Here is a 14876-nt window from a genome sequence, read left to right as displayed (position 1 = left end):
ATGGAGTAGAGTACTCCCATTGCAGTCACAGGGAGCATGAACAAGATGGTCTGCAAGCACACCACACAACAGGACCATAACTTGAAAGGTTTCTGTTACCCTGAAGAAAAGAGCTGGAAATGTAATTTAGTAAGGACACATTTTCTCCACTATTCTCTACTGCAGGAAAAACAAACCACACAAACAGGGAATGACAAGTTATAAAAGAATTCTACAGAAAAAGACCTGAAGGTCCCAGTGGTCTACCAGAGGGCCACTGGTCAATGAGCTCATTCTGCTGTAATAAAGACAGTCATTGTACTGGTGTGAAAATATATCTCCCTGGGGAAGCTATTTTTCCTTCAGAAAAGACTAGTAATTGGTGGTGTTCTGTCTGGAAAGGGAAAAATGAAGGCAAACAAGATAACAGAGGGGGATAAAGGTCTGTTCTGCATGTTCATCATGACTAAAACAAGTAGAAAGTCCCTAGTATGGTAAGGAGACAAAATTCAGGTTAGACATGAAGAAAAGCCTCCTAACAGTAAGGTCAGTCTTTTGATAGGCAGGGTCTCTCCTCCCACATCACCATTAAAACCAGGTACACAAGCCAGCCTCTTCCATGCCCACCCTGGGGCTGGGGGGCTGGCAGGTCAGGGGGGTGTGCTGGTCTCCTGGCTGCTCCTCAGACAACTCTTTAAGAGGGTGGAGGAGATAAGTGATCTCATCGTGGTGTAAAAGGCAGGAACGTTGTCCAGTGCATCCTTAGGAAGGTGCAGAAGGGCAGAGGGTTGCCAGGGCCAGGGACTGAGCTGGCAGTGGGCACGATGAACAGATTGGGTTTGTTTCATTTGCACTTGTCCAGAAGAGCACTGAGAGAACCCCAGGTAACCAAGCTGACTGGCTGCTCTGGTTTCCCTTCCCACTCCGGAAGGAAATAAAATGGCAACCTACTGGGTAGAAGTGAGAGTAATTTTCCACCTGCCTCATCACTATTTTAATGCTGAAGTCTAACATAGAAGGTTTTTTACCTGCCAATTCATGCCCTTTGCAAAATCCTTCTAGCCCTGAGTATTAAATCGATGAATACAAGGATCACACCAACTAATATAAATTCAGGGAATATGAGAATTTTCAAGCCAGACTAAATCAATACTTTAAAAAGCTTTAAAGCTTTTTTTTCTTTTTCTTTTTTTTTTTTTTTTTTTTTTAATCAGATCAAGTCCCTAGTTCTGGAACAGGATCAGGACAATAAATCCTGGATTAGGAGACAATAAACAATACATAAATGACTTCATGACCATTTAGTACAACAAAGTATGAAGTGCTTTTCCACACAGAGATCCAGAGGAGTGCCCATTGGATCAAGGAGAATCTCTTTGTGTGCTGGAATCACCCCTGAAACTACAGCAATCAGGGTCATGGAAATCCTTGCACATAAAATCATAGCCTTTGGGTTTTTTTCCCTTCAAGCTCTATTTATAGTTTAAGACTTCTGCCTATATTTTCTTCAAATCTAGCTTATTTTAGAAATTGCAACAGCATGCCAAGGCCTCTGTGTAAAACTGCTCATTCCAAACACACTGAAGAAGATTCTCCTGAATTCCTCCCACTGGCAAGGTCAAGCCTGATTTATTTCTGCTGGTTGGGTGAAGCCTGCTTTGTCAGTGGAGAACTGGCTTCAGAGCTTCTAATTGCAAGTTTCTTGACCTCAACACCTGCAGCTCTTGCCAGAAAACTCCATTTTTAGGATTCCCAGTGTTACTGCTCTCCTTGGAGGAGCTCTGCCCCATGGGGTTACCTGATAGTGCCAAAGGAGCTCTTCCTTCCCAGGACTTCCATGCCTCCTCCCAGCCTGCACAATTTCTATGATGTGTCTCTATCCTATACAGCCAGTTTCTGTCTCTCTAGTCCTGCAGTAAATGCAAATGCCCACAAGAAAAGCAGATCCTTCCCTGCACTTCTTTCTCTTCTGTCAATCTAAAATCCCCTTCCCAGTTTCTCATCTTTTCATTTCAAAGAGCTGTATGCAATACTTGGTTTCTCTGTTCTGCTTCTAGAGATATTTCAAAGCTCAAGATCTCAGATCTCTGCAAATTGAAGAAAACATGTTTTTCCCTAGACTTTGGTTTCACTATCCTGAACTGTCTTTCACCAAATCCATGTTTTGCTTAACGATTCTGCATAGCCACACTGCAAAGGAGACTGACCTCTCCCTCCTTGCTTTAGCATGTGGAATGGGATATAAAATATTTATTGGTTTATTTTATGGTGGCAAATAAATTTTCTTCCAACAAATTTTCCTGCAGCATATATGATCCCACCCTATATAAACACAGCCCAGAATTCAAGTCAAAATCCTGACTGGGGCTTCTAAACGTGACCTGGCAAAGAAGAAATTTACTTTCTTCTGCTTTTGCTGAAAGCCCTGCTGTGTAATTATGTTATCTCTGTTTAGGTTTTGTGCATCATCTGGAAAACAGAAATTAATTTTGTAATGATATGTAACATTCACTTGCAAACAATGATTTCATCAGAGTATTTGTAGTGAGGACAGAGCACTCAGATTTCATTATCCTTACCAATGCACACTGTGAGATGTTTACTGCTAGAACGTGAAGTTAGAATGAGAAATTAACACTAACCAAAGTGTATTTCATACTCCATTCTTTCTCCTACATTCACTGATTTACTGCTAATTTGAGAAAATGAGTAGCTCTCAATGATTCTCCAAGCTATTAATGCAAATTGGCAAGCCTATATATGAGTCAGAATTTGTATCATTTCATTTTGCCCAAGCCCTAATGAAGAGCAGTCTGAAGAAGAAGAGGGATTATCAGAGCATTCACAAAATCACACAAACACTTCTAGAGCTTGCTGGAGCTCTCCTTTATGGCAGGTTTCAAGGAACTATACCCTTTGCTTGCAGGACCAAATGATCAGAAACACTCAAAGCTGTTTATTCTCTCTCAAGTAAGAGAGCGTTAGGCAGGGAAGGAAAAGGCACAAACTGAAATACAGAAGAATTCCCCTGAGCATCATGAAACACTTTTATTAGTGTGAGGGTGACCAAGCCCTGGCAGAGATTGCCTAGACAGACTGTGGTGTCTCCATCTTTGGAGATGTTCAAAATCCATCTAATCATGGTCCTGGGCAACCTGCTCTATGTGGCCCTGGTTGAGCAAGGCTGTGGGACCAAATGACCTCCAGAGGTGCCTTGCAACCTGTGATTTAGTGAAAAATGCTCTAACAATCCAAGCAATTCATATTCATCCATGCAATATGAGAGTTACAAAGAAGTGCCACACTGCAGGCTAAATTAAGAACACACATCTCAACAGAACCAACAGTATCCCAATTCTGGGAACTTTGCTCTGCATTCTGCTTAGAGCATTATTTTCAGCACAGTCTAAAAATAAACTCTTCATAAGAGGATTGTATTTAGCAGGAGAGATTGTCTACTTAAAAGGGTGAATTAAGGATAGATCAAGACACCTATTTCAAAATTTAAAAGCCTCTTGTTCATTTTTGTTGTTAGCTTACACCAAAACCTGGAAGTTTTATATAGTGGTAACTTTACCAATTATTCACATTCCTCTTTCTTTTCCATTAAAATACAATTCCTGTAAAACAAGCATACAATCCATAATCTTTTTCAAGAAGAAAATCTCAATATTTGGACAACTGCCTCTACATTTATATTCAAGCAGATACAGAATTGTCAAATTTGTGAAGCTATGCTACAGAGAAAATCACAGCATTTAATTTTAAGTTACCAGATTCAAGGTGCCTGAGGAATCTCATTTTGCCATACAGAGAGACTGAGGATGTTCAAATCAAGAGCCCATCTTGTTCAACTGACAGCTTAAGCAGCATGAAATTGAGAATACAAAAGTGCATAGGAGGAAACTACTCTTTATTACATCTAAGGCTAAAGAGGATTAAAAACAACATCTTTACTATCAGAACTAGAACTCTAAGAATTGATTAACTGTGTAATACTATATACATTAAAAGCCATTTCTTTCATTTTTTCAGTAAACAACTGTATTTAAGCTGATGTGTTTTAGCTTCCACGAGTTGAAAACAGCTAAAACTTGTAGAAAACTATTGCCCTTTTTCCTCCAGTGTGCTTGTAGTGGTGGCAACCATTACCAAGGGCTGACATGTACTACTTGCACACTGCTTGATTTATCTTTAAATGCTTTACCATTTGTCTAAAATGTCCCACTGAAATACTCAGAAGACAGTTTAATATTCATCTATATGTTCTCCTCAGGACCCCAGAATGGAGCTTGATTAAGCTTCAACCATAAGGAGAAGCACTAAACCACCATTAGTGCAAAAAAAAAAAACAAACCATATTGTGCCTTTGATACATACAATTTAGTTCATGATTCTTCCCTGACCTCAGTTCCCCTCTTGTCCTCCTGCCCCTCTGAGCACACTCTGTAAGGCTAACACCTTCATTGAGGGGACTTAGGAAGAAGTTCTTCAGTATGAGGGTGATGAGACGCCAGAACAGGCTGCCCAGGGAGCTTGTGGATGCCCCCTGCCCAGAGGTGTTCAAGGCCAAGTTGGATGAGGCTTTGAGCAGCCAAGTTTAGTTGAGAGGTGTCGCTGCCCACAGCTGGGTGGTTGGAGTAGATGATCTCTGAGGTGCCTTCCAGCCTAAGCCATTCTGGGATTCTTTGACTTTTGGTCTGTCCTATATCCACATTACAAGAAAGACTGATTCCGTAAAAGCATCTTTTGGATACACCAACAACCAGCCAAACTGTGGACTACGGATTTCTGGTATGAATGAAGCACCTTCTGTTTTCTGATCAGATTCTTTCCTTCATGTTTCAGAATGAGCAGCACATTAGCATATACTCATTTTCCTGGGGGATCAATTCCTTTTATAATAAAGCTTGGAAAAGTATGAGTAAAAAGGATGACACACAGGTGAGGTGAGAGAATTTGTGAGCACAGAACTGTTCAATATCAAGTGGCACATCTGTAAAGGCACAGGAGAGTTCCTGGGTTCTGACCTACTGTAAAACTCCCCAGCAAGTGTTAGCTGAGCATTTAAGTGATGATCCTGACATTCATTACACACAGGAGATGCTGAGGCCTGCAGGGTCCCACAGACTAAAGATTAAAGCTAAGAAAAGCACTTAGGGAGAAGGACAGAAATGACTGGATTTAGGGAGGGTGGTGATTCTAATTTACTGGGCTAAACAAGCAAAACAAGTAAAGAGCATTTACTTGAGATGGCAGATTAGAGAAAACTAATTTGTAATAAATAAATTAAAAGCATGTTGTGGCACAGAAGCCTACACTGAAAATAGCACCACCCCTTCAGCTGTCCCACTAATTCCCTAGTAACATAAATAGTGTTTTCCACTCTATACTTAAACCACTGCAATAATGACAAAGCCCAAGGATAAATTATGTTGTCTGGGCCTGTGATGAGCTTGGTCAGTTCAGTCACGAGCAATCACACAGAACTCCAGCTGCAGCTCTGTGGATCTGACACCTGCTGCCTCGCCGATACAAGAACACCCCTCTTGGGAAGTGTGCTTTACTCTAAGTCACTTCCTAGCTCAGGTGCCAAATGCAAAGAGCACAAATATTCTATTTTAGCAGCTTCAAATATCACAATTTTCTCCACAAGAACAGCAAAGCAACAACAGAGCCTGAAACACAGCCAGGGAGAAAGCAGTATGTTCTGTGCCTTGGCAATGTCATTTTCATAGAAGGAACCTGTCACAGAAACTGAGCTGATGGAGAGCAATGGGCAAAGAGTCATGGATTGGAAAACATAACCTTGATGCAGGGCATGGGTTAGGACCCAAAAGTTGCATGGGAGCAGAGCATCACATTGGAATCCTGAGCAGTCATCCAAAACACCATTTGGGGTTTGCGGTCCAAACATAGTCAAGTGAAAAACAGTACTGAAACCAAAAAAATCTACTTCATGTGTGTAGTGGAGGACTGGAAGACAATATTGAATAAATGTATAAACAAGCTGTTTGTTTCTTTGGTTGTGACTCATCCTGTAATGGAGTGTCAGTCCCTGAGCACCGAGTCAGCCTTGCACACACAGGCATCCTGCTCAGCTCTACTTCCATGGCTGTCTGAGACTGTATCTCAAGATCAGGAATTAGAGTTGTTTATCATTAATGATACTCACTGTAAGAGACAGCCAGCTAAAACTTGGACTAATTTAAAGCAGGATGAATAAACAGATCTGTTCTTTCATCGCACTTAATGTACTACTTTTGTTTACAATCTCAAAATCCATCTAATCCTCCAGAAGGCATTTCTTCCTTTTTTTTTTTTTTTTTCCCTTTCCAGCGAGGAGATAATGGGCCTGATCCTTTATTACATTAGCAATGATGAACTGCAGCTAAATGACTCCTCTTGCTACACAGCAGCAAAAAATCTGTCCCTCTAAAAATACCAATTCAAAAGCAGAAAGCTCTCTTGGTGGAATTAAAACCTCTTGCCATAATGGAGTAGTAAATACTCTGCAAAATATGCTCTGTTCTGGAGGTAAGATTATCCCCACAAACCATGGGGAGAGCAGTCTCTGGGAAAGCAAATCCGAGGGCACCCTGAGAGACAAGCTGATCACTTCCCTGAGAATCATTTCAATCCTCCCTTTGCTTTTGTGGTAACACTGAATATGGACATTCAACCAGCTCTCCTTTGGGGGAAAGCACAGTGAGGCATTTTGTGCTGCCCTAAGGATTGCTTCAATCTGATGAATAGCCTAAACAAGAACACTCTAGCAGTCAGGACAGCATCTCCTACGTGTTGAAACAGGCAGTGGTAACCACAACAGGGGCAAATCAAACAAAAATATTTCTTGGCTAATGTGTTTGCAATGAGCTTAGAGCAGGACGTTGCGGAAAGGAAACCTTTAAATAACAAGATCAGCTTGGGGGAGGACTGATTTACCTAATCCTTGCTTTCGGTATCTGGGTCACTTTAAATAATCTGATGATTAAAAGCTACCTCCTCCCTTTCTGAGTGCCCCTAAATGAAGTGGTGGGCACAGCACAACCTTAGCAGCTACCAGGGCGACTCAATTATTAAGATTATTACGGTCAGGGTAGCTAACACTGCAGTTATCAGACATCTTAGATGCCTACAGGAGGCAGATGATACAATCTGACTTCAAGAGAAAACAACAAAGACAAACAGTAATGAATCAAAGGGAAGGGCTGGACTAACTAAATCTGGTGATGTTTCTCCTACCTGGGAAAAAAAGTCAAGAACTGGTGTAAGAATTCCTAATGTGTCACAGAAAGAGACACTCATGGAGAGGAAGGTTACAAAAAAAGAATTACTATTCTAAAGCACAAGCAACACTAAGAACAGGTTTGGGGTAAAGATGATGTGATGTCTTGGGACATAGTTTAGTTGTGACATGGTGGTACTAGGTTAATTGTTGGACTTCATGATCTTAAAGGTCTTCTCCATGATTCTGTAAGAGATTCCACTGAGAAAGCGTGTGATAGGAGTGTGTGAGAGAGAGGTAAGTGGCCAATGCCACTCTGTAGTCCCACCCAATGAAGCATTTCAATGTCTCCTGAGGGCTTGTTCAGAATTCCATGGTTCTGCCCTTCAAGGAAGTGTAATCAAAGCTCAGAGCTACATCTTGTTACCGACTTTACATTACTGTTTGTACCAGCCAGTCCCCAGGTGAGATTTGGTATTATCACTGAGCGTAGCTTGGTCAGACCCAAAATCATGGCCTAATCAAGAAGAGAAATTGCAGAAATTGATTCTTTTAGTGAGAACCTGTACCTAGATCTGCTCACTGTGCTATGAGCAGAGTCAACCAAGAAAAGGTTTTATAGACACTTACTATATAAATATATTTTCTCCAACCATGTTTGTAACAAAAGGTGATTCTAATTGAGCCAAACAATTTGTCAAATTTGGGGGCAAGCCAAAAAAAGGACCAGCAGCTCCTGGATCTCTGTCCATTCCTGGGTGTGCCCTCATTTCAGGGTTTGCTTGAAACACATTCAGGGAAGGTGTCAGTTCTCACATGATACACATGCAGGTGAAAGTGGAGTCATTCAATTAGCAATCACTGTGCAATTAGGTTTTGTAGCAAAATAGAAATTACTTCTCTAAAAATAGCAGTGGTGATGTATTAGCTCCAAAGGAGCAGGCTTTCAGAAGAGGAATGAAAGAACAGCTCTGAAGGCCAGCATGAAACTGAAGGGCAAAGTAATCTAATAGAAACCCAAAATCCATAAAATCAAAGCCCTGAATGCTGAAGAGCGTCTGATAGCACAGATGGGCTTTGTAATCTCTGTGGTTAGAATGTTTTTAATAGCATTTGCTGAGATAATTCTGTTACTCTGTTGTGGCAAGGAACTGGGAAAACAGTGTGATGTTGCAGATGTCACTGCTGCTATGTTTTGATGAAAGCCAGAGTTTTTGTGTAACTTAATGAAGAAAGGGAAAGGAAAAGCAATAAATTGAACAAATTAGATTTGAGAATACTCTCTTTTATCTATCAGTTTATCATCAGTGAAGAAATTTGGTCACTGTGGCAAATTTTCATAGAATCATAGAATCAACAAGGTTGAAAAAGACCTCAGAGATCAAGTTCAACCTATCACCCAGCACCTCATGACTAACTAAACCATGGGTCCAAGGGCCACCTCCAATCCTTTTTTGAACACCTCCAGGGATGGTGACTCCACCACCTCCCTGGGCAGCACATTCCAACTGCAGATCACTCTCTCTGTCAAGAACTTTCTCCTCACCTCGAGACTGGTGCAGCTTGAGACTGTGTCCTCTGTTCTGGTGCTGGTTGCCTGGGAGAAGAGACCAACCCCCACCTGTCTACAACCTCCCTTCAGGTAGTTGTAGACAGCAATGAGATCACCCCTGAGCCTCCTCTTCTCCAGGCTAAATAACCCCAGCTCCCTCAGCTTCTCCTTACAGGGCTGTGCTCCAGACCTCTCCCCAGCCTCGTTGCCCTTCTCTGGACACCTTCCAGGGTCTCAATGTCCTTCTTAAATTGAGGAGCCCAGAACTGGAAATGGGAATGGCCCTGCCAGATAGCCCGTTCTTTAAAGAGGAAGTCACAGAGCAATCTGAGTAACTTCACTGGCACTGAATCATAACCAACAAACAGCCTTTAGCAGGGGCATAAAAAAAAATAAAGTGTGAAATAACAGAAACACCAAGGAAAGAATGGAATATACCCTCAAACCCAACAAGTGCTCCTCACAAAGAATGACAATGTAGCATCTATTTTTTTTAAATTAATAATTGAGAGAAATGTAAGAAAGAGAAACTGGGCATTTCAGTCATAATCTCACATATTCAGCTTTACCTTTAATTGGCATTTTTGGTCATTTCTGACTTTCTCAATTAAGTTCTTTCCTGATATGATTTTTTTTTCTCCACCTTTTCCTCAATGACAGATTTCCTGACAAAACAACTTAGTATTTGAATATTCAAATGTAGTCCCTTCAGCCATTCTCTTTTCCTTTTTCTATGTAACAAAAAATAACTATGAAAAGTAATTGTATACACCAAGCCTTTGAGAAATCATCTTCTTCATTACAGCTCAAGTCCAGGTCCAGCATGAGGTCATATTTCTACACATTGAAAACCTCTGAAACATTTATTATAGCACACTAAAAACTCCTGAAATACTTCAGTCAACAGCAACACCAGTACCTGTGTCACACAATGAGTAAATTGTTAGTTACTTTCATTCTACTTACCAGTGACTGCTATGCAAGCCTCCAGGGGATTGCTTGGTCAGGCTTGGAATCATTGCCTAACATCTCAGATGTCACAAAATCTCACTAAACAACTTTTAGGAGGGAAAAGAGCATCCTACCTGAGATTGTGCATTAATATTGGCTCCTTCCTTAACCAGCACTTTGACAACTTCAGCTTGTCCTGCTAAGGAAGCGATGTGCAGGGCTGTATTCCCTTTCTGTTACAGGAGAGAACAAAAAGACATTACCCTTCATCAGGAAGAATTTCAACCAGCAGCTCTTTATAACATTTGTGGTTTGAGCACGAGTTTTACCTTACAGTTCCATGATGTTCCACAACCATCACAAGGGATTGAATTGGTAACTACAACCATGATGATTTTTGACTGAAATTATGGAAAGGGATTGGGGCATGGAACAAACTTTCAGGTAAAGTTTAGTCCAAGTTAATACTTTTTTTTTCATCCCTGTACTTTCTACAGGGCATGATAACTAGTAGTCCTAAAATTCAAGCTGTGAATAACATGTAAAATAAGATTTATGACTACAAGACCCAAGAGGAAAATCTGGCTATTAAAGTAATAGAAACCAATATTTAAAATGCAGACAATAAATCATAGAATCATAGAAGAGTTTGGGTTGGAAGAGACCTTAAAGATAATACAGTTCCAACTCCCTGCCATGGACAGGGACCCCTTCTATTAGACCAAGTTGCTCAAAGCCTTATCTAACCTGGCCTTGAACAAATACATGGATTTTTTTCCCCCTCTTCTTTTTCACTCTTCTCTAATTGGCATAAAATTAAAATGCCTGGTTTTGAAAGGCATTAACTTTAAGAGATGCACTGCACAATAAAAAAAAAAATCTCTCTATAATGGGGACCTATCACTGGAAATAATGAAAAATCTGGCATTCCTGAAACCTTTTAATGCTTCCCCTGGAAACAGATTGTACAAATAACAATCTTTCCCTCTTCATTTACTACTGATTCACTTCAAAGAACACAGCCTCACAGGTCATAATAGAAATAACATTAGCATTAAGGTATTTTTATTCTTATCCTATTTTGTACTTTAATGGTGGGGGTTTGTTTTCTAAATTTCTCCCATGTATTTGGTTTTTCTTTTTGTGCACAAGCTTGCAGCCATGCAGGAGTTACCTTAGTGGCAGAATCCACAGCTGACCCTCTTTCCAGTAGCTCTTGTACCAGTCCCACATGGCCTTCCTTAGCTGCCAGGTGCAGAGCATTGAGTCCATTCTGTAAGCACAAGAGCCAGCTCAGTTACCAATACCAGTTCTGAAGATACATTCCTACCTTGTCCTGGTGTAAGGAGAAGATTAGTAGCTGGAATACTGTTACATCTCTTAGCTGACTGTCTACATAAGTCAGATATTTTGGCCTTGGCTATTTAAGCCAAGGGACTGTGAGATGAATTTCTCCAATAACATTTTCTCACAGCAACAAAGACATTAAAACAAATCATATTTTGCAGGTATCCATAAGAGATTCCTTCCTTTCTGATAGTTTTCCATTTGCCTAGACTACTGCCATGGAGCCCACTAATATAAAATTTGGGTGCATATCTGCCTGCTCTGTACTGTAACCTTATCTAGTCCCACTGTGGTATGACAGCAACACAGAGGAATCACAGGACTTAACCAAATTTACACAGGATGTGCCTATTCAATCAGGATTATCCCAGGCTGATGTAGCTCTACTGAACCCTGGGCTCTCCTCTGGGACAAATGGCATCAAACAGAAAACCAAAAGCATGAGTAGATGAAAATGGTTGTCAGTTACATGTGACTTGCAGATCATATTGATCCTTGACTCAGTACCACTGCTGGTTTCTGGACAGCAAGTCTGTACTCAGCCCTGAGGTTTTGTAGCCTCATTAACAAAAGAAAATTCATTGGAAAAAAGAGCTAGGATTCACACACACAGAAAAAAAAATAACCTAAGAAAAGTGTCTTAGTGCTTTCCACATTAAATAGGAACAGGATACTTTATCTCTTAGAAATTCCAGCCATGGAAACTGCATATTCCTCTTCCCAGTACCCATGTTCCACCCCAGAAAAAAATATAAACCGAGAGTCTATTGTAACTGAATTGCCAACCTATTTTTCACAAGCCTTTGGTATTTTTCATGGTCCATCAGGCAGGTGAGAGCAGCAGATCCTGCCACTGCCCTCAAGCATCCTCCTGCTTTCCATATTGCAGGCATCACAAGGGATGTGCAGGTATTGGAGTAACCTGCAGCAAGTTTAGCACTGTGTCGTTTTTAGCACTTTAATTGTGCCTGAGCAGTTCAGTGTCACTTAAACTGCCAAATAAACAAGCAGCTTTCTACTTTTATTTGTCCATCCACAGAGGCAGCTCAAGCTTGTAATTCCCAGCTGGATTTTGAAGCACTTAGCACTTCACAGGAGGCATTTCATGGGAGTGGGTCCAACGGCCGTAGACACAGCAACGCAAATGCATTTCTGAAGTGACTCCATTTGATGCCACATTTGTGTGAGCAGCTCAGGCACATTTTGTGGTCACACACAGAAGGGCAACTATGAGAAAAGCAAAGCAGCTTAAAGGAGGCTGCCAAAAGACAACAACTACCCTTACACAGCCTGGAAGTTAGGAACTGTTAATGAGAAATGTGGTTTCAGATCCACTATGCAAGTAAAGCAGCAGCAGCAACCAGAACATCCTATTCCAAAGGAATCCTCTCACACACAACAGAGCCCAGGGTTGGCAGCAGTGCCATGCTCTGGCTTAAGGATAACTTCTGAGCCAAGATTATGTTGTGAGGTTGACCATAATCATCAAGATGAGGAACGCTGTACATGTCAGTGATTTTTTTTTTTCAGGCTGAAAACATCTCAGAAAGCTCTAATTTTCCTTGTTCTTTCATCTCAGCCAAGTATTAAATAACCATAATTACTACCTACAGTGGTTGAAAGCTTTGAAATACTATTTTGTGGGGAAACACATAGTGCTCATCTCATTGTTTGAGAGCTAAGACCTGTTCTCATATCTGACCTCACAAATTCAGTCATCAACTGAGGATTTGTGCCCTCACTTTCTGTGAGGGCACAAAGGGTAACTTTGACTCTTTACAGTTGTCCACAGCTGACATAGTGCTCTGACATGTTATTAACCTTTCTTGTTCTTTGTGAGCAGACTGAAGTCCACAAACAGCAGAGAAACAGCAGGATTGCAGGGCACACATGAATTATGTGCAGACACATGCCTCTGAAGCCAAAAGTTAAGGGTAAGCTTCTATTTTGGTTTACCATGTGCCAAAGGAGGGAGAAAGCAAGGCTCATCCTAGTGCTTAATCAGCAGCAATCTGTTAAAATCCCTGTATTGATACCTTTAAGGCATATATTTAATAATATCCACATTCAGCAGCTGAAAGCTAATGTTGTTGCATAAACAATGAGATTTTCTTTGCCACACCTGAGCTTTTTCAGTCATTAAAACATAAGGAAAATGAATATATGAAGTCTAGTAAAAAGGTAACAGAAAGGAGCTATATATACCCTAAAAGCAGCTCCTGTTCACATTCCAGTTCCACAATTCCTTACGTAAAATAAGCTAAGGCAAGCCGCAGCAAGCACTGCACTTGCAATGATGAGGCCAGCGTGACTGAAGCCTTAAAGCAAGCTTTGTTCTCTGTAATCAGAACCAACACTGCAATTATTTCCCAGCCCACAAGACTGATCCCTGCTACTTACGATGACGGAAGCTCAGATTTAATCAATGCAACTCCTCCGTTCCTGTCAACTGGAGTCTTGTCTTTTAGAACAACAAAGGGTTCTGACACTTCCCTTTTTTTTCTCTCCCATGCCTACCAAAAAGTGGTGGGTGGGGGAGAGATGAAATTAGTTGTCTGCTAAGCAAAACTGTGCGGCATAGGGGTTGCTCCTCCCCACACAGCATACATACACCATAAGTACCCTTATTTAGATACTTATTTGTGACTCTGACTCTCAGAAAAGAACACAATACCAAGCCTTCCAAGATTGGTTCTTCGAGAGTTTCGCTGCAGAGCCCAACTCCTTCAGTTTTTTCTCCTCCACCACTGAGCTGTGTCACCAGTCTGTATCCTGCAGGGTGCTACAAACATGTGCATGCACCACTACTGCTCATTTCCTGTAGTCTCACCCTTCATGGCTCCACCACACCAGAGAAGCCCACAGACCTCTTGTGCGTCAGACAAATCCCCAACCTTTTCTCTTTTCTATGCCAACCCAAAGTCAGCCACTTTCATCCCACAAACTGTCACTGAGTCTCACTGCTGCTGTCTGAAAGTCATCCAAGGAAGTCCATGCTCCTTCTGCCTTTGCATTCAGTTGCCTCATGGAGTGATCATCATGGAATGGAAGTTCATCAGCTGCTACCCAGTTCAGTGTCAATCCTGCTGTGCCATTTACTCCTACTGGGACATCACCCAGATCACTGTTACATCCACCAGCAATCATGGCTTGTACTATTCCTGCAGAACCCTGGTATGCCAAAGCAAAGTGAGCCCATGGAAAAGCAACTTCTTGGCAGAGCATCAGATCAACCTGCACTTCAAAGAACATTTTAAATCCAAGTCAGCACTGCTGCCAGCAATGCTTCTGCTTCTCCTGTCCTCTCCTCTGCTCATTTCTATTCCCAGCCACCTTTTTGCACCCTCAATCCTCAGGTGTGAAGCTGCACACACACTTCTGCCCAAGCAAGGCAGAGCACAGCATGGAAGCATGACCACTGAGCCAGGGCAAGGCCAGGATGGCTTCATTTACAGCTGTACTGACTCACCAAAAGACAAAACACATTCCCCAGATTAACAAAGTTAAGCCTCTTCTTTCCTTTGCACTAAGAATCTGACCCCTTGTAACTCCCAGTGCCTCTGATAGCAGTTGGACTACACCACTCTCCAGGAAGAACTATCAACATTTGAGTTTCTAATGTCTCTTGCCTTTGCCACACAAGGTTAAAATGGCATTTAGGCAACTTACAGAGAAAACATCATGAAAGTCAACAAAACTAAATAAAAAAAGATCTATTTTTAAATGTTTCAACATTCTCTGGAATGTTGAAACATTTAAAGCATCTTGCATGAAGCATCTTGAAATGCTTTGCTTTTACCAAGTTCTTTCCACTGATGG

General features: G+C 41.3%; 1 protein-coding gene across 1 annotated transcript in view; it reads right to left on the bottom strand.

Annotated features, from left to right (window-relative positions):
• Positions 1-14876, bottom strand: part of ANK2 (ankyrin 2) — a 130393-nt gene that overhangs the window by 99083 nt on the left and 16434 nt on the right. Inside the window, exons 3-4 of the mRNA XM_054392352.1 lie at positions 10885-10983; positions 9845-9943 (exon numbers count right to left, since the gene is read on the bottom strand). Coding sequence (XP_054248327.1) covers positions 9845-9943; positions 10885-10983 — 198 coding nt within the window. The remainder of the gene's footprint in view (positions 1-9844; positions 9944-10884; positions 10984-14876) is intronic.

This window comes from Indicator indicator, chromosome 25, assembly GCF_027791375.1.
Source record: "Indicator indicator isolate 239-I01 chromosome 25, UM_Iind_1.1, whole genome shotgun sequence".
Lineage (NCBI taxonomy): Eukaryota > Metazoa > Chordata > Aves > Piciformes > Indicatoridae > Indicator > Indicator indicator.
The sequence above is the reverse complement of the archived record's forward strand: the minus strand, read 5'-3'. Positions and strand labels throughout refer to the sequence as shown.